Below are 22,099 nucleotides of genomic sequence, written 5' to 3' on the forward strand. Positions count from 1 at the left end.
TCTGATTCATTCAGTCGCTGGAAGCTGCTTTTGGAAATGTTTTATTTTTTTTTAAACATCTGAAAACAAAAATTCCTGGTGTGTTCAGCTTCAGTAAAGAATGCTCATCTGTTCCAGAGTAAACTGTGTGATTTCCAGCAGAGGAGCACAGCCTGTCTTTCTATAGGTTGAGTTTCATGTTCAAAGCAGCTGAAATAGCGTGAAATAATTTAATGTAAATAAGTGAAATTATTTAATGTAAATTGAAAAAATGGCAAATTTAAAAGCTTTTGTAATTTCTCAATTTAAAATCGGACTCCACTGCTTTTCAAGAAAAAACTTTTCCTCGTAGGTTTAAATGATACAATCTCTGCATTTTAAAAACGTTTAAATAATACATTAGGGTTTGGGCTTTGAGTGTGTGCTGCATGTGCAGTATCTAAATCAGTGTATGAATATAATATGAAGGTTTTAATGGTATCTTCCTTGATGCATGTTCAGTACAACACAAACACAAAAGCTGTAACTTGCTTTGCTATGACTCTGCCCTGGATAGTGATATGATGTTGGATTCACGAGTGTTTGCAGTGAATTCAAAGTGCTGGATCATGAACACTGCCTGTTAATCCCGTCTGAAGAGATGTTTGTTGTGGAGCTGAAGCAGGGATGCTCGGCCGCTGGCGTGTAGCGCGTACACAAGCTCTTGTTTCAGCAAAACAGAAGCGACAGCCAAACAAGTGACAGCTTGGAATCAAACGGTCTGCTCACCAATCATGTGACACTACACAGACCGTTGATTGCAATCTGGATTTTTAATTAAATGATCACATCTCTTACTTTTTCACCCACTTTACTTTATCCTTTTTTTGTTTTGTTTCATCACGTTTCACTGTCTTCTTTCTCTTTTTCCGCTCACAAACCGCATTACTTCCTTTTTTCTCTGCCCTTCAAGACCAGGCGTTCTCAAAGACCTGAAGAAGATGGGCTCTATCTCCCTCTTTATCTTCTTCATCACTCTGCTCGTTCTTGCCAGACAGGTAAGTCCACACTATAATAGTTTGAACGACATCGTCGTCTTGTCTTCTGCTGCACACTCTCACATCACACATCACCTTTGCAGACTGATTTCTTCCAAACTGATTTCATTCACCACATTCAGTTTTATTAAACTCTGTACCTTCCTCTTGATTCACCTTTTTTTCATGATTACCTCTGTTTGTAATGTCTATTTTTCCCCGTGCTATGGTCTGTGCTCTATCTATTCTTTGCTGCTCTCACATCCATCCTAATGAGGGATTTCATGATCTCATGAGCTGTTTTCTGACACAAACTATGTCTGAACATTTGACTTTTTCTGGAGTTTAGCTTTCACATATAATGAACGCAGCAGGAGATTGCAGCAGGAGAGTTTTCGGCTTTCACAACTACAGGAAAATCTGGAGCGTTCAGGCGTCTGATGTCTTTCCAAATTGATATCTCTTTTGGTGTCTTCTACGTGTATAGCACCTCTTTTCATCCTGAGAAGCTTCAATTCGTTTTTTCCAGTTTTGCGTCCACTGCATGTTTGAAATGTCATTGCGACCATGACTCACAGCACCTGCTCTAAATCCTCTAAATAATCTCCAACTGTATTCTCACTTGAATTTACCCGGAGTTTTCAATCCGGGGGCTGGAGGGAAAAACTTTGATGCAACTGACTGACGTGCATTCTCACATAAACCATCTCCGGTAAATTTCAGGAGATTGTCTGGAGTTCAGTGCATGTCTGAAAGTAGCTATGTTTAAATCATGCATGAAAACATTTGAGTTTAACGTTGTGTTTGCTACAGCAGAAACAATGTTACTGTGGATTACACCCAGGTCAGATTCCAGATTGCATTTAATTTAAATGCAGATATGTGTGTGCTTATATATAGATGTGTGCTCCTCTATTTCCACCTTGGTGGGAAAAAAAAGCTCCCATTTATCTCTTCATACACCTCTGCACAGCTGACCAGACACTAAATGTTTTTGGCTGCTGTTTCTCATGAGACCAGTTTGTTTGGCTTCCCTTCAGCCTCTCAGGGCCAGATTTACAACAGCAAGGCGACTGTTACCCAGGTGGACGATGAGATTTACTAGCCAAGAGATGCAGGGAACCAGAGACCGGTCGTTCTGGAGAGCTGAGTTTTGTTTAGTCCTGTTATTTTTAGATTATGCCTCTCTGCAGGGTACTAACTGTAGTCGTGGTCCAGAATTGGGGGAGTAATGTGCTCTGGAGCTAGAGTGCAATCCTGCATGTATTGACTACATAGATAAGCTATATGGACAAAGGTATTGGGACACCTACACATTACACCTACAGAAGCTTTTATGACATCTCATTCTAAATCCATAGGCATTAATATAGAGTTGGTCCCCCCACCTTCCTTTTGCAGCTATAACAGCTTCCTCTCTTGTGGGAAGGCTTTTTACAGGATGTGTGTCTGTGGGAATTTTTGCCCATTCATCCAAATTTGTGAGGTCAGACACTGATGTTGGACGAGAGGGCCTGGCTCACAGTCTCTGTTCTAGTTCATCCCAGAGGGGTTCGATGGGGTTGAGGTCAGGGCTCTTTGTGGGTCAGTCAAGTTCTTCCACACCAAACTCACCCAACCATGCCTGTGTGGACCTTGCTTTGTGCACTGAGGCAGAGTCATGCTGCAACAGAAAAGGACCTGAACCAAACTCTGAGAACAGCATAGAATTGTCCAAAATGTCTTGGTGAGCAGAAGCATTAAGATTTCCCTTCACTGGAACTCAGGGACTAAGGGACATATAGTCAATAATGCACATGTAGGCCATGCCATACATGCACTGTATGATTTCATTTGTGTGATTTACAATAGACCTTAACACTGCAGGCTGGTGACACATCAGTTTGTGCAGAGTCAAATTACTGTTTTACATCATAGCTTATCATTAAATGGGCTGCAGCTGATCCCCTGGCTGTTTGCTGCAATAACAGCCCGACCGTGTCATGTTTCTTTTTTTCACTGCGGGGACTGAACCGCTTCCACAAAAAGCATCAGCGGACAAGCAGGTGTGGGCTGCAGATAAATAATAATAAATGTACGTTCCACGTGTCGTGACATCACAGGGACTTAGAGCATATGCTCTTTATGCATTATTTAGTGTGATGTAAAAAGGTTGCTTTCCCTCAGCTGTTTACATGCTCGAAATTCCCTTTGGGAGCCTTTGTTTCTGCGAATGCCTGCTGCCTCACAAAACCTGGAAAATGTGATTAAAAGCTTCCTGCAACAAGTCCTGCTGGATGTTGATTATAGAGCCTTAAATCTGGACAGGAATATTAAGCAGATTGAGCTTGAAGGACTGATAAATGTATTTGAAGAAGACAAATTACTTAAAAGATGCCAGGTGCAACCGTCTGTGCTGCAAAAATAATAGATGCCATTTTTCAATTTCTGTTTAGTCTCACACATGCTGCTCTGATGTGTTTACACGCCTTGTCTCTGTCCCACCTCTGAGTGCATGAAGTCATTATATTTCTAATATCAAATCATATCACATTCTCTGATCACTTAACTCAGATGATCTTGTAAACATGCATCTTCATTTTCAAATCAGTCCATGTGCAGCTCAGGAACAAGCTTAAATTGAATTTTATCATGGAGCACCGTGACATATTCACACTAACTGTCACATTGCGAATCAAACCCGTTATAATTTTACATCATAAAGTCTCACCTCGCTTGCAATCATTCTTTCTTTTTATTTTGTCCTCCCTTGATGGAAGTTTTTTTTTCCTCACATAAAAAATAAATGCTGCCCATTCCTGCCAATGCTTAATTTTCTTTCCTCTCTCTGTTTTCACATTTCCATACTTGTGGCTGTTTTCTATTTTTCTCTGTGACTTGCTTGAAGCAAGCTGTACAGCTGTGCCTTCAGTCTCTTCACCTCTGTGTCCTCTTGTAACAGAATGAATATTACTGTAGGTTAGACTTTCTGTGGAAGAACAAGTTCAAGAAAGAGTGCGAGGAGATTGAAACCATGGAGAACCTCAACCGGGTTTTACTGGAAAACGTGCTGCCGGCACATGTGGCAGAGCACTTCCTGGCACGCAACTGGAAGAATGAGGTAGTTATGCATTATATTTTCTTTATAGATACAGTAAGATTATGTAGAGTGTAACAGCTGTTGTGGTTTTATAAAGGTCTTTTAGTACCAGTGGCAATATGCCAAGATCCATTAGCTGTGATGAGGCTCTGCAAAAACAGCTTATCTCAAACATAATCTATATTCCGAGTCAATACAATAGATCTGAAACAATGTTTGTACATAATTTATGTCTGTGCTGCAAATCATTTTTAATCCACTTCTAACCAGGTGCAGTCAATACATGCAGTGTGTGTGTGTGTGTGCATCAGAAAGCTCTTATATTTAAACTGGAATAGCACTCTAGTGTATACCACCACCACCAAGGCCCAACAGCCCGGTTCAATTCATTCAAGCCTCATTAAATTACACAGATTGATAAATATCAGTCCTCTAAATGTGCTTGATTTTGTTTTTATTTTGAATTATTCCCTGAGGAATCAGTGAAATGTCAAAAAAAACACATCCTGGATCTGCTCCTGATTCAGATCTGCACCCAAATTGAATTTGTCTTTCCTGACCCATACCACATCCTTCCACCAAGTTTGATGGTAATCCATCTGGTTTTTTTTTGTAATTCTGCTACATACCAGACAAAGACAGATGAAAACATAACCTCCTTCAAGAGGTAATATAAGCATTAAACCAGAATTAAAAAAAACGAGTTGTAAAAGTGTTTTCTGCTGAATAAAAAGTAATATAAATTAATCCATTGGCTATTTGAGAATATTCATTGCTGGAATTCATTTGTTTTTATAATGGAGTAATCACATGTGATGTATATCAGTGTGATTAATTACCTATAATGATGAAGAAGCACAGGGGAGAAAGTGGGGGGATTTGCTGGCTCAGCTGTGAGACCGTCTCATTCATCATTCTGAGTCTTGTTACATCCCCTGAGTGTTTCTCACAGTGTGAAGTGTGAAAAGTAAAGTTTCACGTCTCAGTTTAAAAGGCCTGGAGGTCAGGTTGGTTTAAAAAGCTTCTGCTGCAGAAATACAGGAAATGGCTCCATCCCGTCGCTCGAACAAGATCTGGTTAATTGCTTGTGTGTCATCTGCCTCTGTGGTCCCACTGACGACTGATGTGTTTACTAAAGTGTGTTTCAAATATGTTCGAACCTAAATACATAGAAAACGTATACAATCCAAATCTAACGTTTGTCCGTCAGAATCGTGTCGTCTGTATTTCATCCACGATGAAAGACCATGCCTTATCAGTTTCAGTTTGATCACATCTTATGACGTTTTGTGACATTTTCGTTTTGCCGCTGTCCAATCTCAACTCTGTATTTAGCCTCATGCGTTCTGTCACACAGGATCTGTACCACCAGTCCTACGACCTGGTGTGTGTCATGTTCGCCTCCATCCCAGACTTTAAAGAGTTCTACACAGAGTCTGACGTCAACAAAGAAGGATTAGAGTGCCTCCGGCTCCTCAATGAAATCATTGCTGATTTTGATGAGGTAAATATCTAAAATTACTGCAAGCAACCTTCACAACATCTTACACAGCGGCACACATGCTAGAAACAAACCTGGATGTCTTCTCCAGTGGGTTTCAGTGCTTGTATAATTGTACTTAGTCTATTTAATTGGAGACTGTCATGTGCAAGATACATATTTATAAAGTATAAGAATATTTTGAGATAAATTAATACATTAGTATTTACAGATGTTCATGTAGCTTTTGAAAGACCAGCATGAGTTTTCACTTCAGCCATAAATGCTCTCATTTGTTTTAGCTATTGTGTGTGTGTCTGTGTTTGTGTGTGTAGCTGCTGTCGAAACCTAAATTCAGCGGCGTGGAAAAGATCAAGACCATCGGCAGCACTTACATGGCTGCCACTGGGCTCAATGCATCGCCTGGGCCTGAGTACACGTCACAGGTACGCTCTTTGTGTATTTCCTCATCAGCTGTAATTGTTCAGTTCTCGCTTTTTGTTTGATTGCCACAAAATACAAACATTTATTAGAAATGAACGTGTCTCTCACTGATTCTCAGGAGCATGACAGGCAGTACATGCACATTGGGACAATGGTAGAGTTTGCATTTGCGTTGGTTGGGAAACTGGACGTTATCAACAGACACTCTTTCAACGACTTCAGACTTAGAGTCGGTGAGTTTCACACAAATGTTTCTTCAATGTTAGAAGTGATGTGACTACTTCACTTTTTACCCACATCATTCTTGTCATTCTGTCAAATATTCTTTTCATTTTCTGAAAGTATACGCACTATGGATTCACAGTCACTGCATCCACAGCTTTAGCCTGTGAAAAAAAAATGACTTCCTGGATTACCACAAAAATAGTGGAAGAATGCTGCATAGATCAGGGACGAACCCATTATCAAATCAAATAACTTTTCTTTTTTTTTTACTTTCTCTAATATTGTGTGTTTTCCCAAATTTGTGTGAATCAGTCATGAATCTACTTTCTATATTTGGTGAATTGATTTATGAGTGCATGAAATTTGGTGCAGATCCAATCAAAATCTGGATCTAGTACATTTAAATGTGATTTTAAAAGGTACGTGTTGCCTGGTTGGAGGTTTGTGCTCTACTGAGGGTCTTTCTAGTTTTACCTGGAGGTTTGTCAATGTAATTGATCACGATGATCATGATGATGGAAAATATTTGCAGTGGGAACATTGTTTTTCTTCTGTCAGATAAATACAATGAAATGTCAGAGCTGCAGCGAGGGATCATGATTTTGTTCTGTTGAAAATCGTGTGAGTTCACTGTATAGAGTGAATCTAGATTATAGTAAGTGCAGTCTTTGTAAGCATCCAATAGGTTTTCTTTTTCTTTTTGTAGAACAGCAATATGGTGTGGGAGTAATTTCCTTGACAGACAGAGTGAGAGGTGTCTAAATAACAGGAAAATAAAACTCAAATAAAATGTCAGCAAGACGCAGCTATAGTCATGGCAACATAACGGCAGAGAGAGCGACTGACTGAAGAGTGGAGGTAGAGGTGAAGTGGAGAACAGGTCCCAGCTCGCTGTGTGCAACAAGAGTCGTTACCGTCAAACCTGTCTGCGGAGATCACAGCAAGGGACGGTCCATTAACTCAGCAGTGAGCGTGTGAGACTGTACATCCCCGCTGATTCCAGACGAACCTAAAACACTCCATCAGATAGGACTACGAGTCCTCACCCACTGGGACGGGACAAAAACCACAGACCGCGTGCCTATGTGTCTGTTTCTGTGTGTTGCCTGTGCATTTATACAGACTGCAATTTCCACATTTCTGGAAATTGACTTAGAAGCCAGAGTGAAGGGGGCTGGTGTCAGCTCATTGCTGTGAAAAGCTCCGGTCTCCTGAGCGTGTTGGGGAATAAAGTTCAGCTACATTTAGCTTCCACCTCATCTCATCTTCTGATGAAATCTTGTGAAAAGCTTTGTTTATTCTGAAAGCAGCGAGTCTCTGCCTGACGGCCTTTTGGAGCTGCACTCAATAATTTAACAGATATATCAGAAATGAATTTGAATCCTTCTCTAACAACATTGTTCACGTATGACATCAGAAATAGAAACAGAATCACCAACTCTTTAATGATCTATCATTTAAAAATGTATTGTGTAATAGCAAGGTCATGTTTCATAAGTATGTTAGAAATATTAAATTACTTTACACATAAAATCAAGGTTGACAAAGTGTAGTAACTGAGCCAGTGTCTCAGGGGGCTCGAAGGACGTGGTGTACCTGGCCCACGAAGGCCGACTCCTTTGTGAGCCACGTGGATCCCGAAGGTTGAAACAGAAAGATGGTCTGGTCTCAGAGGCTTTTACATGAGCAGCTTCTCCAGCTCATCCCGCCCTCATTGTTGTTGCATAGATTTAGAAGTTGGACACAACGTGAAAGGTTTAAGATCCCTTGTTTCTTTTTAGCATTTAGCATGAGCTGTTTGGTTGAAAGCATGATTCTTAATTGCCTGTGCCGTTACCTCTCTGAAAAACGGTTTGTCCCCAAAGCGCATTGAATCCTGGGATGTGTTGGGCCGGGAAGGATCCATCCATTATTCAGAACAAGACATTATTTAGATCATGTTTACATGAGTTGCTAATAGAATATTCCATCATATTCCTGTTTAAATGTTCAACATTATGTCTCACCACTTGAACCCAGGGTATGTGACGCCAAGCAGTTTTTAACTTTGTCACAAAATACTGTAAAAAATACAGAATGTAACATGTGATCAAGACGTATACACGTGACTAAGGTCGGATACTCCACATGTCTTAATGTGATTATTGATTATACCGAGGATGTTTTTCAGAGCATTGTCTTCATCAGGTTAATATCAGTTTCCATGTTAACGTGTCTGATATGACGCAGACACATGAAGCTGATTGTTTTGTGTATTTCTCAGGTATTAACCACGGCCCAGTGATCGCTGGAGTCATTGGAGCCCAGAAACCTCAGTATGATATTTGGGGGAACACAGTGAATGTAGCCAGCAGAATGGACAGCACAGGGGTCCTGGGGAAAATACAGGTAATTACCACTGTATCCCATGATCCCACTTTACAGGAATAGCTGTAAATGTGTGTGTGTGCTACTTTAATATGAGTGAAATCCAGTTGCTGCGAATCCTCACACGTTCACAAACAAACCTCAGTTGGAAATTATTCTCAAAATGACTGTCGGAGCAACATTTGCTGAAAATTAGTGTCCAGTTGTTTCCAGGAATATTTTACAGCAGATGTGTCAAAGCAGGAAAAGAAGAGGTGAACAAATATAATGATAATGAAAAAAAGCTCTGTTGCTTGTAAATGATAAATGCTTACATCTTAGGTTCAGTTCATGAAATGTGTCAACTAATGTAGAATCACTCCAACCTTGACTCTTCTCTGTGAACAAGGAACCAGTTTGATTTCCAAACACCACACTGTGTTTAATCTGTTTCTTCCAAAGCAGAACCACGGCTCCGTTTTCAAATGCAGACATTTTAAATATCAGCACAGATGTTCAAACGATAAAACTCTACTTCTTTTGTTAACGGCAGTAAGGACATCAAATCATCTCCGTGTCATGTGATGCCTTCAATTGACAAACTGCTGATAAGAAAGTGTTATCACCTGCCTGTCGTGTGTCTGTGAGAGTCATTCAGGCTGTGGATGGTTGTATTACACTTACTGCCTGCACGCATTTGATAGAGACATCTGCTGAGCAGTGCAGCATCACCGCAGAGCTGTCGCACACACTCCAAGGTTGATGCTTCAAGATAAGCAGAAGCAACAATGAAAAATGAGTCATTTTACCCACAATCCTTTACTTTAAAGCCTACAGGATGTCTTATTGTAGTGTTTTGTATTTATCTGCTCTTTATCTCTTCATGACAAGATTTGAAAATACAGTTTTAGTTCATGTGATTGCAGCTTCACTTCACATGAAGTCTGGTTTGAGAAATCCAGATTGTGTGTGATAAAATACAACAGAGAGTCTGGTGCTGCGGAGCATCATGCCAAGAGTACAAGTTGCTTCGCTAATGCTGCGCAGATTTTTCCTCAGCATGGAATTGCTGTTTTCGCCCGCAGGTCAAGTGAATCCAGTCGTGTAAAATAAGCGAAATGGACGTAACCCGTCTGCTTCTCCCTGCAGGTGACTGAAGAGACGAGTAGAATCCTCCTGACCCTCGGCTACATGTGCTCTTGTAGAGGCATCATCAACGTCAAGGGCAAAGGGGAGCTCAAGACCTACTTTGTGCACACAGAGATGACCCGCTCACTGTCGCAGGGGAATGTAACAGCATGAGATGGTTTCAGAATATGTGGAATTTACACTGACGCAAAGCACAGACGTTCAGGATCTTCTTCTCCATGCTGCTTCGACAGAAACGTGCGTGAGGTGCAGGGGAATCAAATGGAGAAAAAAAAAACTGATTTTAACGTTGTTTTGCGAGTTAGCAATGGCACAGCTGTAGTATACATTTGTCACTTATGTAACTGTAAGTGTAGCACGTGCAGCAGGTCGGCATCAACCCCTGGATGTATTGTGTCATTTGAATGTTGGATCCAGGGGAGCACCAGTCGGGAGTCTGAAATGGGCTTTTTCAGCCTGGTGCATCAAAAACAATCCAACTTCTGGTCATTTTACAGGACGCGGTACAAAATGATGTAAAAGCTGAAGAAGAGAAACAAAGTGCACGGCAACAATGTTCACATTAGGGCCTCTCGAAGACATCCGTGTTCCCCCAAAGTAACCAAAACTTTACCAGGAGATACGTGGAAGATCTCATATCAAAATTACAGCAAAGGAGAAACAATAGAATGGAAAAGTGCACCACCGCCATCAATGAGACACTGTGTACATAACTCCGACAACCTTGTCAGAAGCACGAAGTCTTGGATGTATTTTACAGGTGGTCGAGGACCCAAAAAAAAGAATCTATGAATATATTGTGACTGAAAAGAGAAGACGTCTTTGTGACAGAGGTCAGAATCATCAGCGGCTTCTGAAAACACAACATCTGCTGTTTGTTGCTGTTCAGACGATGCATCAGATCCGAGGGTTTAAGATGCAGGGTGGAGTTAGGCGACACAGTAACGGGGATGAAGATGATTTCACTGTCTTTCATTTGGGAAACCTGAGCCGGATCCGTGTACAGGGTAGCTCTAGAGTGTGCGGTGGTTTTTGTAAGAAAAGGAAATATTACAAAAAAAGTGTTTTGGTGTTTTGATGATGCCGTTTTTTTTTTTTGTAAAAACCTCATTAAAGTTTCTATGTATTTCAGTTCTATGGAGTGCTATTATTTCACAGCATATTCACATGACAGGACTCTGCCACTGATTTAGAATGATGGAAATGTCCCCACATGTTGGGTTAATAGTAAACCTGTGAGGCTGCGATCCAAAACATCTCAACAGGTTCTTACCTCTTCACTGGTCCACACTCAACACTGAGCAGGACGAGGTACAGAGACTCAACAAGGACAAACATGAATCATTTGGTGAAGCAGTTATTGTGTCTGCTCCACTGCTGCGGTTTCCATTTTAACAGACTTACTGTTCAATTCAATCGTTAACCACCATTATAAATGTTCACACAATAAGTGAAGAGCTCCTAGGAGTTGGTGATGCTTCTGTTACCTCCCTGACGATTACTATAGGGAGGTGGGGGGGTGGACTCAGACAGCCTGTTTCTGTCATCTTCTCCCTCATCTAAAAATATATTATACAAGTTACACAAATCACAACTCTGCTGCCAAACTGAAACTAAAGACACAAACGTTAGGAATGTTCCTGCTCTTATGTATCACTTTATTGACAGTTGTTTTTATATATTTTTTTGTTTTGTCAAGAGCTAGGTCTATGTAAGCTAATCTTACTGAGCTATTTTATGATTCTGAATGTGTGAACTTTGAAAAATAAAAGGGAGAAAATTTAAAGACTGATATTCAGTGATAAAAAACTAATAAAAGTACAAAACATTCAGTACTAGGAATTAAAAGGCTTGAAAATGTCCGAATCTGATGAGACTAATCTTCCAGTGAGAGCAGGAATTATTTCACATTCATTTTCTCTTGTGCTTGGATTTGCGCCGCTTGTGCTCACACGGCTGCTCTCGGATTTCTTCTCTTCTTGAATTCTGAGAGCAGACGCTTCATGCAGAGGAAGGTGTTATTCAGTCACTTTATAACCACACAAAAAGCTGGGGTCATATTAACACTCCCCCTGCTACACTGTCCCATTCAATTAACCTCTGAACGCCACTCATTTCACAACTGGTGAAAGAAAATAACTAATGGCGAACGAATGGGTCAGTGTATTCACTTGATGTCACAGAGCAGTGCCACGCCCCGGAGGGTCCAGTGGTCAGGAGATACAGGAGTCTTCAGCTCCACATCTGCAATGTAGTTCCTGTCAGTTCTGACCGGCTTCTTGTAGATGGGACACGAGTACAGACGGGGGTCCTTCACACCTGCAACACAGGAGAATACAACGTCTTAGATGAGATCAGCAGCTGCCCTTCCCACTTCCCCTCAGGGTTAACTCACTTTATTTACTACTTAATTCAGGTTTTGATTTAAAGGTTGTGTTAAAATGAATTATTCCCACAGGATATCTTCTACCTTAGCTTATTAACAGTGGCGTCACACATTATTCAAACCCCTCACTTGTTGCACACATGGTTGTGTTGTACATCTACTAATTCCAGAAATCTCACTGTCTATCTTGAGAACTGTTCATTTTATCGGCTTCGCGCGTGGCATGTGTTTTTTTAAGGGCCCGGGCAAGTGCAGTGTCCAATTTGGTGCCATTTGTACACGTGATACGTTCAAAATGAATAAACTTTGAATAAACAGGCGATCATCACTTACAGCGATGAGTCCCAGCTGTAAGTTATCCTTAAAACACGTCCATGACATCACAACATTTATTCTCCAGTTTGGGCTGTACCCATCATGGTGTGGAGCCGCAGAATCAAGTTCCCACCGATACTAACACTAAACCAATGGCCAGTCAGTCTCGGCTGTCAATCATAATATTTCAGCCTGTTTTTATACCAAACATTTTACAAATTAAAGGCAACTAATGAGAATGAGAAAAACTAGCACTTAAACAAACATCCGTTAACATGGAGGAGGTGTGATCGATGACCTTAACTGCAGACAGCCGCCACAGAGGGTTTGAAATGTTTTGGCTTCACTTTTGGGGAGCTATCATGACATCCATCGTTATATACAGTCTTTGGGATAACACCCGTGATGAAATAGATCAGGACAAATGATTTCTAAATCGTTGAGTGCTCCCTCAGCACCACCTGATTGTTCTCTTCAGATTGCTGGAGGATTTGTTGTTAGCCTGTCAGTCGCAACAGGCTGGAGTGTTTCTAAACATCCCATCAGCACAGACACCAACAATCGGACAGAAGCCCTTGTAAACATCTTCGGAGATGATATACGCAGGGATGAAAATAATCTCTCTGTCAATTACATGGTGGGGTTTTCAAGACTCACTCATAACTACGTTGCACACACTCGGATGCTCTTGCAACCATTGACACATGCACACACACACAGCAGGCATCCCTCCTGGGGGAAACACTGGGGGGGGGCACTGGGAGGGGACACGATGTGAACGGTTTAACACGTATCATTAATTCATTTCCCAGGCAGCTTTGCTTGTAGGTATCTATGGGGCCCCCGTGCCTTCTCTGCCGCCTGCCTGAATTTATCCCAGTGTTATCCAAACACTGTGCCACACACTGCTGGTAATCTATTCCCAGACTAAATAAATAGCTCTCAGTCTGCTTGACATTTAAATGTTACATCCATCCATCCTGAGTGACTGCGTGAGATGCAAACGTAAAGGAGGAGAGAGGAAACAGACAGAGACTCCAAAGATTGGATCTCGCTAAGCTTTAACACACATTGCATTACTTATTCTCAATGCATATTTCCCCAGCTGTGCCAGTGGGTGAGCTGTGACCAACAAGGCTTTAGAGTCTAGTGCCAGTGGATCATTTACATCTTTACAACTGAAACATGATCGTCTATTGAACTAAAATTTTAAAATCTTAGGTTCTCTAATAATAATTCTCACCGTTATTCACTGCATAAATCCTTATCACAGGCATCATCTCAAAGAGGACTTTGGGTTTGGAGTCGATGAGTTTGCAGCTGCGGCGGTCCCAGCCGGCTCCCTCCAGGTAAAGGCCGTAGACGTACACTCCCTCTGTGGGAGGCTGGGTGATGTCGTCTTTCATCCACTTGGTCACCTCGTTGCACAGCACCATGCGGTCCAGGGCCCAGCCCTTGTTGGCCCGCGTGATCTCCTACAAGAGCAGAGGCAAATTGGTCAGGTTAAGGCAGTGATGTGGGTGCTGAGACGACAGTACATGTGACGGACAACATAAACATTTGGTAACTGTTTCCACCACAGATCAATTTTGATAATAGGACTGTAATACAGGTACAATAAAATAAAACACTAGAGTAGGTAGAGGAGTGCACTCCATCAGGGAGAAGATGCAGTACCAGCAGAGAGAAATAAAATACATCCAATAAAACTCAGAATGAGCTGAGAGCAAGAGCAGAGTGCAAATATATTAAATGTGAGTTTGTGTCCCTTCTGTCATTTTATCTTCATTTGGAAAGAGGAAAAAAACAACACAGAAAAAACCTTTAACTGAACAACTGCTGCGATGTCTGTTTACCAATTGAGTGAGGGGATATGACGGCTTTATTTGGGAACTAATACAGCCGTCCAACAAATCCCAGCTCAGTAAATATATTCTGCACCCACAATATTTTCTCTCTGGGCAACTGGGCTTTTCCTCCTGTGTGGAGTAAATAACAACTGGAGGGAAATCAGATGTGCAAACCTGACAGCAAAGCTCAACAATTTTCTCTTCATGCTTCTACATAAATTGTAATGTAAGTTGAATTGTTGGCCTTCAACACTGCATCCACAAATGTGTTAATTACTTTAGTTCATTCGTACTTATTGTATCTAATATTTGGATACTCATCAAATTCAGATAAAAAAAATTCTATTTCTATTTTCCACCATAACCACCTGGAGACTGCATTGTGCAATTGGTGTTACCGGAATTTTCACATTCTTGTAAAAAGTCACCGTAGTTTACAGTCGATAACAAAGCTGGCTCCGAAAACACTTCCATTGTGAGGTTTAAAAATGCAACTGAGCCGTAGTATAAATATGAAATAGTTAATAAAGTGACTAACAGACACCAATAATAGAAAAAGTGTGCTGAAATGGTCCGTGCATGGCCTGCATCAGTGTTCACGCCTATTGGCAATATACTCACAATAAGTTGCACTGAATCATTTGATTTAGGCATCGGCAAGGGGACAATCAGATCACGTCCTTCAACAATCATTTGCATATGTAATAATACCCCTGAAACTGCAGATGAATTATCATGCACGGACCTTTATATAAATGTTATGTATTAATGATGTTGAGTAATGTGCCCTACCAACAAGAGCATGACATGAGAAAAGACCCAGATAATTAACATTTAAATTACACCTCACTGTAGAATCCACCCCAACACATTAGAAAACTAAGAAATGGGTGTTAGCTTGCAACTTTGTGTGTTTGCTTCCTTGCGTGTGTGCATGTGTCTGTGTGCTTGTCTCTCCCTCTGAGTGCCATCTGGTCCCCTCAGCGGCAGTGGATAAGTAGCTCGGTATAGCCCGATGCTATGTGTAGTACCTGTTTCATGGCTGTAAGGAAGCCCTGCGGGTTGAAGAAGCCTGTCATCCAGAAGCAACTGGGGCGCCCTTCAAAGATCCATGCACGGAACTGCCGGTTCCGATCAAGCAACTCTGTGAACCAGAACCCCAGGGTGCTGGAGGCCCACGATGCCTAAAAAATCAAAGACAAACATTGAGGTCAACAAAACATCACAATCAAATGTTGAAAACAGTCATCCAGAGGATCAGAGGAGAAGACGACAGGGAGACATACAAAAAAGCATTATGGATCCCCGGTGTGGGTTCACCCTGGACACGTCAGATTAAAATACAACAAAACATTATAATAGAGTTGAGGCAAATGGTCTAAACTACTGCGAGTAGAAAGTCTTTGTATTCCAGCCTGAGCCATTTTAGTATAGATTATTCTTATGATTAAATATTTGTGGGAGCACGACTTGAACTCCAACAGATTCTTTTACATTGTAAATATATTACTTTATTGTTTTCTCCTCTACACAATCTCTTACTATTCATATTCAAGCATTGTCTGAAATGAATGACGATTGTCAACTCTTACATATCTGTTATCTGAATTATGCAAGTAAACCTTTATGACAATGAACATGAATGAATCACATCAGACAAATTATGCCTAAATGGTCATAAAATGATCTTCTGAGATATTCATTTGCACCTAAAGGCTCCCAAAAATTATTTTGCAATGGCAATGTTCATTAAAGCCCGAACTGATGACTGTTAGAAAGGTTCTATTTGCCATTTGAATATCAAAATATTCCTTTTCGACTTAATAATTGAATATAAAAGGCTGTGTCACAACAAGGATCGGGATTACTCTGCAGTTGTAAAAATGTCATCTCACCAATTAACAAAAGACAAGAACTTTAAAAGCTGTTTGTCTCCTCTGCTGTTGTCATTATGGTTTAAATCTACTCATGAGAAGAAGCTGTTTTCAGTTTGTCATATTTTTGAATTCCAGACCACCAACCTTATTCCAGCGTTCGGGAATGCGTGCGTCATACATGCAGTCCAGGGCGTCCCGCAGGTTCTCGCTCATGATGATGGTCCCGTCGATGGCCAAATTGAGGTCCGTGAGGGTGCTTCGCACCAGAAATATGACTCTTTGCATTCGATCGATCTCCTGACGCAGGAAGATGTTCATGGGCTTTAAGGGACCCATCTTCTTGAGACGTTCTTTCACCTGGTTTTATCAAAGTAGAAAAGATGAGGGAATTAATCACCTGCTTTATAGAAATAGAAAAAACATGTTCATGAGCCTGGAATATGAATAATCCTCACAACCTGAGGCTTCAGGTAAACTGAGGTTTCAACGGTTACTATTTTGTATTAGGAAGAGAAAAGAGCAGAGAAGAATGACTGTGAGTTCTCGGTTGACTCTCTGAAACTGTTATTTCTGTAAATGTTTCCCCATGTTATTTTTATTTAGTCTAAAGCCCTGACAAGAAACTTTCATTTTCCATCAAGATCAATGAACTACTCTCTGAGAAATCAAGGAAAATGTTAAAAAACACAATCTTGCGATAGTTAAAGAAAAATAGAAAAAAAAATGGATCCTTGATCCAGAACTGCACCAACATTTTATAGGTTGCTTCCGGATCATTACCACCAGGTTCTTGCCAACAAACCAACCAACAAAATACAGAACTTATGAACCTGTGTATTTGTATACAGGTAAGTTTGATCTGACGTGGAGACGCATTCTCTTGGGATCAGATCACCCAAGACAGATCTTAATACCAGGCATGAAGAGAGCCTCCTCCCAATTTCCTCATAATCTTAATTACTGCTTCCACATACTGTAAAGTCAGACAAGTCAGGCAGATCAATAAAACTGTGGCAGACACATGGTGTGCACTGTCAAGTTTTCCATGACGAGCATTGCACCTTGTCACAGAAGTCACATTCTCACCTCGCTTTCTCTTCAGGGACGAAAAAAAAGGAGAGAAAAACGAAAATAAACTGACTTGAGCAAAGTTTCAGCTGCATTCACACCCCCCTCGTCTATTTCCAGTCTTCTCCCCTCTGTCTATCACCATCTCAAACACATACACAACCTTCCATCACCTCACGAGCACACATCCACTAACCACTTTGCACAGCACACATTGCTTCATCTCAGGCTGTTCATGGCGTTCACACACTTACTTCAAAATCCACATAGTCAGGAGGTAGTTTCTCCAGCATGTCATTAGCCATCCTGGACACCACAGACTCTCTGGTTTCCCCTCCACCTGCCGAGCTGTCCTTAGGCTGAATACTGAGGATGGTGTCCAGAACGTCCTTAGCCAGTTTACTCTGGTAGGTAATGTCTGCGTTCGTGTGGAGTCCGAACACCTCCGGAGAATCATAGGCTGGCAGACCCTGTAAGAGACAGAGCAAACGTTATTAAACCGGAGGTTAGTTGTTGAAATCTCAGGAGTTTTTTGGAAAAGTATTTTTGGAAATAACCAGGAAATATCCTCCTGACTCTGATAAAAGCTACACAGAGGTGCTGGTGTTCCTGTGGAGCAGTGTATCACCTCAAACTGAGCTGGCAAATTCTCCAACAACGTGGAATAGATTGTCATTGTCACTGTCATTTTTTTTTCTCCTCAGTTTCAAAAAGCCATTTTCCTGCACCACAGTTTTTTTGTCCCAGCTAAGCTCAGCGTTGGCCTCGGGGAAGCACAGACTGCCAAGTGTCTCCTCTGATACACACGGTGTTACCAGCTGCTTCTTTTCAACTTCCAGTGAAGACCCTCTGAGGGTGCAACACATGGGAGATTCAAGCCAAAGCCTCAGTCTAAACCAACCTGTCTCTCTGACCAAGAGGTTAACATACGGTATTTAGTACAGTGACACCGTCTTCCTCCAGCTTTTAACCCATTAGCACAGCTGACTGATTTCAACCTAGGTTGCATCGCTCTGTCACAAACAAGTTAATATTATGTAAATGTAAACTTGTGCCTTCTGATACATCAAAACATCAAAAAGAGAATTTGTTTAACGTGGGACAGACAATAAAGTTTGTCCATCTATCTGTAGGAGCTCTGCAGTTACAACTGAGAGAAGTATTTCATCTGAAGCACATTTCAATTTCTCTGTCCTTTGTTTTAATCAGATTCCCACTGTGCTGTTTTCTTTTTAGATTGACAGCAGCTCAGAAATGTGCATTGGGGAAGACACTAGTGGTTTATGTCATCATCGGCATGTTTATCCCGTCAACATCCATCACACTGCATCGAAAATAGAGTCAAGCATCAAGAGAGAGCCCCGATAATACACAAAGAAAAATGTGAGGGGCTGAAGAGAGTCACAGTGGGTGCTGGACACAGCAGTGTGTCCCTCGCTGTGGTCATTTATTCCCTCTGAGGGAATTTCAGCTTTTGTTCCTGTCTATCTACTTTTAATTTGAATTAATATGCACACACATACACACCAACACACATATGCTCTTTTGTTGATGTGTATATATTTGTGTCTGTGACTGAAAGAGATACTGTAAGTCTATGTGTGTCTATATCTGTATGTGTGTGTGTGTGTGTGTGTGTGTGTTCTCCAAGGCTGGGTTTGACATTTTCTATTTAAGATGCAGTGCTGAGGAATGAACTGGCTGAGCCTGGCAGCCCTGAGCATCCATCATAATGAAACCAGCTTTAATGAAAGTAGCTCAGTAACTGCCCTGAGACACAACCAACACAAACACACACTCATAACTAAAACTAAATCTGTAATGAATTGAACATGCTAGCATTTGATCTAAGATCAAGAATAGCAGGTTCTACCTGGATGCGACAAGAGCACAATGAGGCAGTGTCCTGCAAACCCACATATTTTCAAGGTTGCTCTTTTTGTTGTTTGCGAAAAGACACTCAGAGCTGACAGTGTAAAAAAATGAGCTATAGGCAACACCATGCAACTGGAGCAGAGTTTAACATTAAACAAATGAGGACGTTAATGTGCAAACATACAGGAAATCCTCAGGACAGCAGTGACAGGCGTGGCCATTTTTGCCGCCACATGCAGAGTCATCTGTTATGCAAATGCATTTAAACCCGCTGTACTATTAATGGTCAATGGTCAACCATCATCCACCACCCACCTGAATGTATGACAGATACTGGTCAACTGTGGTGCATGGTGCGATGCTGTAGCCTTTGTAGAAGGTGAAGGTGGGTTCGAACATTTCCTCGCTGAACCACACCCTGGCGAAGGTGTTGAGGAGGCGCTTGTCAAAGTCGTCGGTCACACGGCCACCGTACTGAATCTCTCCGATCATGTATCGCACTGTGTTCCATGATACACCCTGAGGACATAAGAAACAATGATTTGTTATAAGATGGCAGCATTTGTATCTGAGATATTTTAGCTTCTGGATTGTGGGAGGATGTGGAGACGCGTCATCCATGTTTATATACATTGAGTCTATGATCAGTCCTATATACAGTGATTATAAGATTATACGATTTATCCTAACTGTTCTCAGCTGAATATTACTGTTGTTGGCAGCTGATAAAGATGTGTTCACCTTTTCTGTCATCTGTTTGAAGAAACACTGGTGTACATTATAGTTTACTAAGTGTCACTTCTCCTACCTTTTTAATGTCCGTATCGTCGAGGTGGTTCTGAACAAACTGCATCGTGGCATTAAAGTCAGCCTGGTTGAACTCGTAGGGGATGTTCCATCCCAGAGGTCCATACTTCCTCCTTTCTTGTACCGTGCTGTGGAGAAACGCCAGTCCGTAGAGCATCGGCTTCCACTGCACCATGTTAGTGACATCCAACAGGTCCTGGTTTATACCTGGTGAGGAACAAATTTTCACCATGAGCTCACACACATCTCTTTAGAAATATGACTGATTGCAATTGCCTTGGAATAGAGCTGTGGGCCACTCAAGGTACTTTAGAATGTACACACACACACACACACACACACACACACACACACACACAAACACACACGTCACAGCATTTAAAAAACTCTCTGAGCTTGTATGTCTGTGTGACTGAGTGTGTGCATGTATCCACAAATAAATAGAACAATAAGAAAGTTGTTCTGCATCCTCATTATGTGAGTTGTACGTTGGCCTTGTTTACACAGACACACCGTTATCTCCTTGTAGTAATAAACTACAGATCAATGTGACATTTTTGCTTAAGACAAGAGAATCATATTGACTGATCCCATTATATCTGCATCTGTATTCCTCATACAGGAAAAACCTCTGAATCTGTAAGTTGTGACTGGCTCACCTCCATACGTCCGTTTCAGCCCAGTTTTCAGGCCCTGTGGTGGCTCACTGGTGAACTTGATTGACATCTGCAGGAGGGCGATGGGGAACTGTCGGTGGGCCTCTGTGGTAATCCAAAGACGGAAGGCATCATGTACCACCTCCGTCTCCGTCACTATGTCCATTAGCTCGTCCATGAAGTCCAGACCCAGATGGCAGTTCTGGAGTAAGGCCCAGCCTCCCTGGGGACAGATAGTGATGGTAATAGTTAGCGCCCGGGTCAATAATATAGATGATAGAGATATTAGTAAAACATTTTATATGATACAAATTTTATCAGCCAATGGATGGTCGGACCCAATAATTAATTATCATCCATATCCAAGACTGCAAAGCGATAATGTAATCAAGAACTCAGCTAACTGAAAAGGTTGACCTCTCCGTAAAGAGTTTAGACAAACATTATTTTTTAGAGACAGAGAACCTGTCCTGTTCAATGGATTGCATGAAGCAACATTTTCTGCTTCTAAATCAAATGAAGCAAAAAATATCAGCAACCTCACACCACTGACTCACATTAGCCATGCCCTGCTGCAGAAGCTTCCGGGCATGAACCTCTTGTCCCTGTCCCATGGAGACATATCGGGTATCAATCTTCTGCCTCTTCCCCAGTGCGATGATGGAGTCGGTCGGATCGGAGCCCATCGACAGGAAGCAGATGAGAGGTGTTCGCGGGTCTGATTCCTCCCACGTCTTCTCCACGTCAAGGATCACCCCTTCAGTGTACTTGTCCCCCATTGAATCTGTTATGTATTTACGGGCCTGGAGGGAAAAGATCCGAGATTTAGTACAGAGTATTTGTTGACTGCTTCATAATGCAACATGCTAAAACACAAGGGGAAAGACTTGTTCAGCATTCCAGGCTGATTTAAAACTAAACATTGGAACAATTATTTTCTGGAAGGCTGGGGACTGAGCAAATAGTTGCACGGATTTACACATTTTAGTCAGCAGTAAAGACTTGGAGGGGGTGGGGGGTCAGAGGAGGATAACTGCTGGACTGTTTGTGAGTGCAACAGAATAAATTCCACTCCGGGCTTGTCTGCAGTGGACCAAAAAATTACCCATCAAAAAGTGGACGTCCATTAGCCTTTGTAGATATTAGGCTCAGTAAGCGCCAGAGAGAGAACTACTCTTCCCTCCAAGGAAAAACTTCAGCCCAGGGAGATGAAATCGTAGATAAAGAGATTTTAAGACTAACTTTTTCTGAGAATGTTTTTTTTTTTTAAGAGTAGCCTTCCATTCGCAGACCTCACTAATTCAAATATGCTGCTTCAGGCTATTCTGCTGAATTGGATTTATACCACGTGTAATGATCATTGTAAAAACGAAAACAAATTGTGACTAAGCTAAATTAGTTTTTTAGGGACTACATTTTTGAAAATGACAATATCCCCAGACCTAAAACTACTGTTAAGGGATTTACAAATCATGTGATGTATCAGCAATACTGAACATAAATATATCCCATTATTGCCATAACAAATACAGATATAAGAAATATAA

At 41.4% G+C, this 22,099-nt stretch overlaps 2 protein-coding genes across 12 annotated transcripts in view; one reads left to right on the forward strand and one right to left on the reverse strand.

The window, feature by feature from the left end:
- The window catches only part of adcy2a (adenylate cyclase 2a), a 58,115-nt gene extending 47,266 nt beyond the window's left edge, over positions 1-10,849 (forward strand). For 6 of the 8 annotated variants that reach the window (XM_069536580.1, XM_069536584.1, XM_069536582.1 and 3 more), the window contains 7 exons: positions 932-1,016; positions 3,937-4,095; positions 5,432-5,578; positions 5,890-6,000; positions 6,117-6,231; positions 8,487-8,611; positions 9,719-10,849. In XM_069536580.1, coding sequence (XP_069392681.1) covers positions 932-1,016; positions 3,937-4,095; positions 5,432-5,578; positions 5,890-6,000; positions 6,117-6,231; positions 8,487-8,611; positions 9,719-9,871 — 895 coding nt within the window. In that variant the 3' untranslated portion in view covers positions 9,872-10,849. Of the gene's footprint in view, positions 1-931; positions 1,017-3,936; positions 4,096-5,431; positions 5,579-5,889; positions 6,001-6,116; positions 6,232-8,486; positions 8,612-9,718 lie in introns of those variants that run through there. The other 2 variants (XM_069536583.1, XR_011245797.1) reach the window with 2 other exon arrangements.
- Positions 10,850-11,346: 497 nt separating this feature from the next.
- dnah5 (dynein, axonemal, heavy chain 5) overlaps positions 11,347-22,099 on the reverse strand; it is a 75,091-nt gene continuing 64,338 nt past the window's right edge. For all 4 annotated transcript variants that reach the window (XM_069536568.1, XM_069536570.1, XM_069536569.1 and 1 more), the window contains 9 exons: positions 21,110-21,355; positions 20,556-20,775; positions 19,898-20,103; positions 19,405-19,608; positions 17,469-17,684; positions 16,291-16,503; positions 15,301-15,453; positions 13,663-13,894; positions 11,347-12,037 (listed from right to left, as the gene is read on the reverse strand). In XM_069536568.1, the coding sequence (XP_069392669.1) occupies positions 11,886-12,037; positions 13,663-13,894; positions 15,301-15,453; positions 16,291-16,503; positions 17,469-17,684; positions 19,405-19,608; positions 19,898-20,103; positions 20,556-20,775; positions 21,110-21,355 (1,842 nt within the window). In that variant the 3' untranslated portion in view covers positions 11,347-11,885. The remainder of the gene's footprint in view (positions 12,038-13,662; positions 13,895-15,300; positions 15,454-16,290; positions 16,504-17,468; positions 17,685-19,404; positions 19,609-19,897; positions 20,104-20,555; positions 20,776-21,109; positions 21,356-22,099) is intronic.

The sequence above is a fragment of the Paralichthys olivaceus genome, chromosome 13 (genome assembly GCF_024713975.1).
Source record: "Paralichthys olivaceus isolate ysfri-2021 chromosome 13, ASM2471397v2, whole genome shotgun sequence".
Classification (NCBI taxonomy): Eukaryota; Metazoa; Chordata; class Actinopteri; order Pleuronectiformes; family Paralichthyidae; genus Paralichthys; species Paralichthys olivaceus.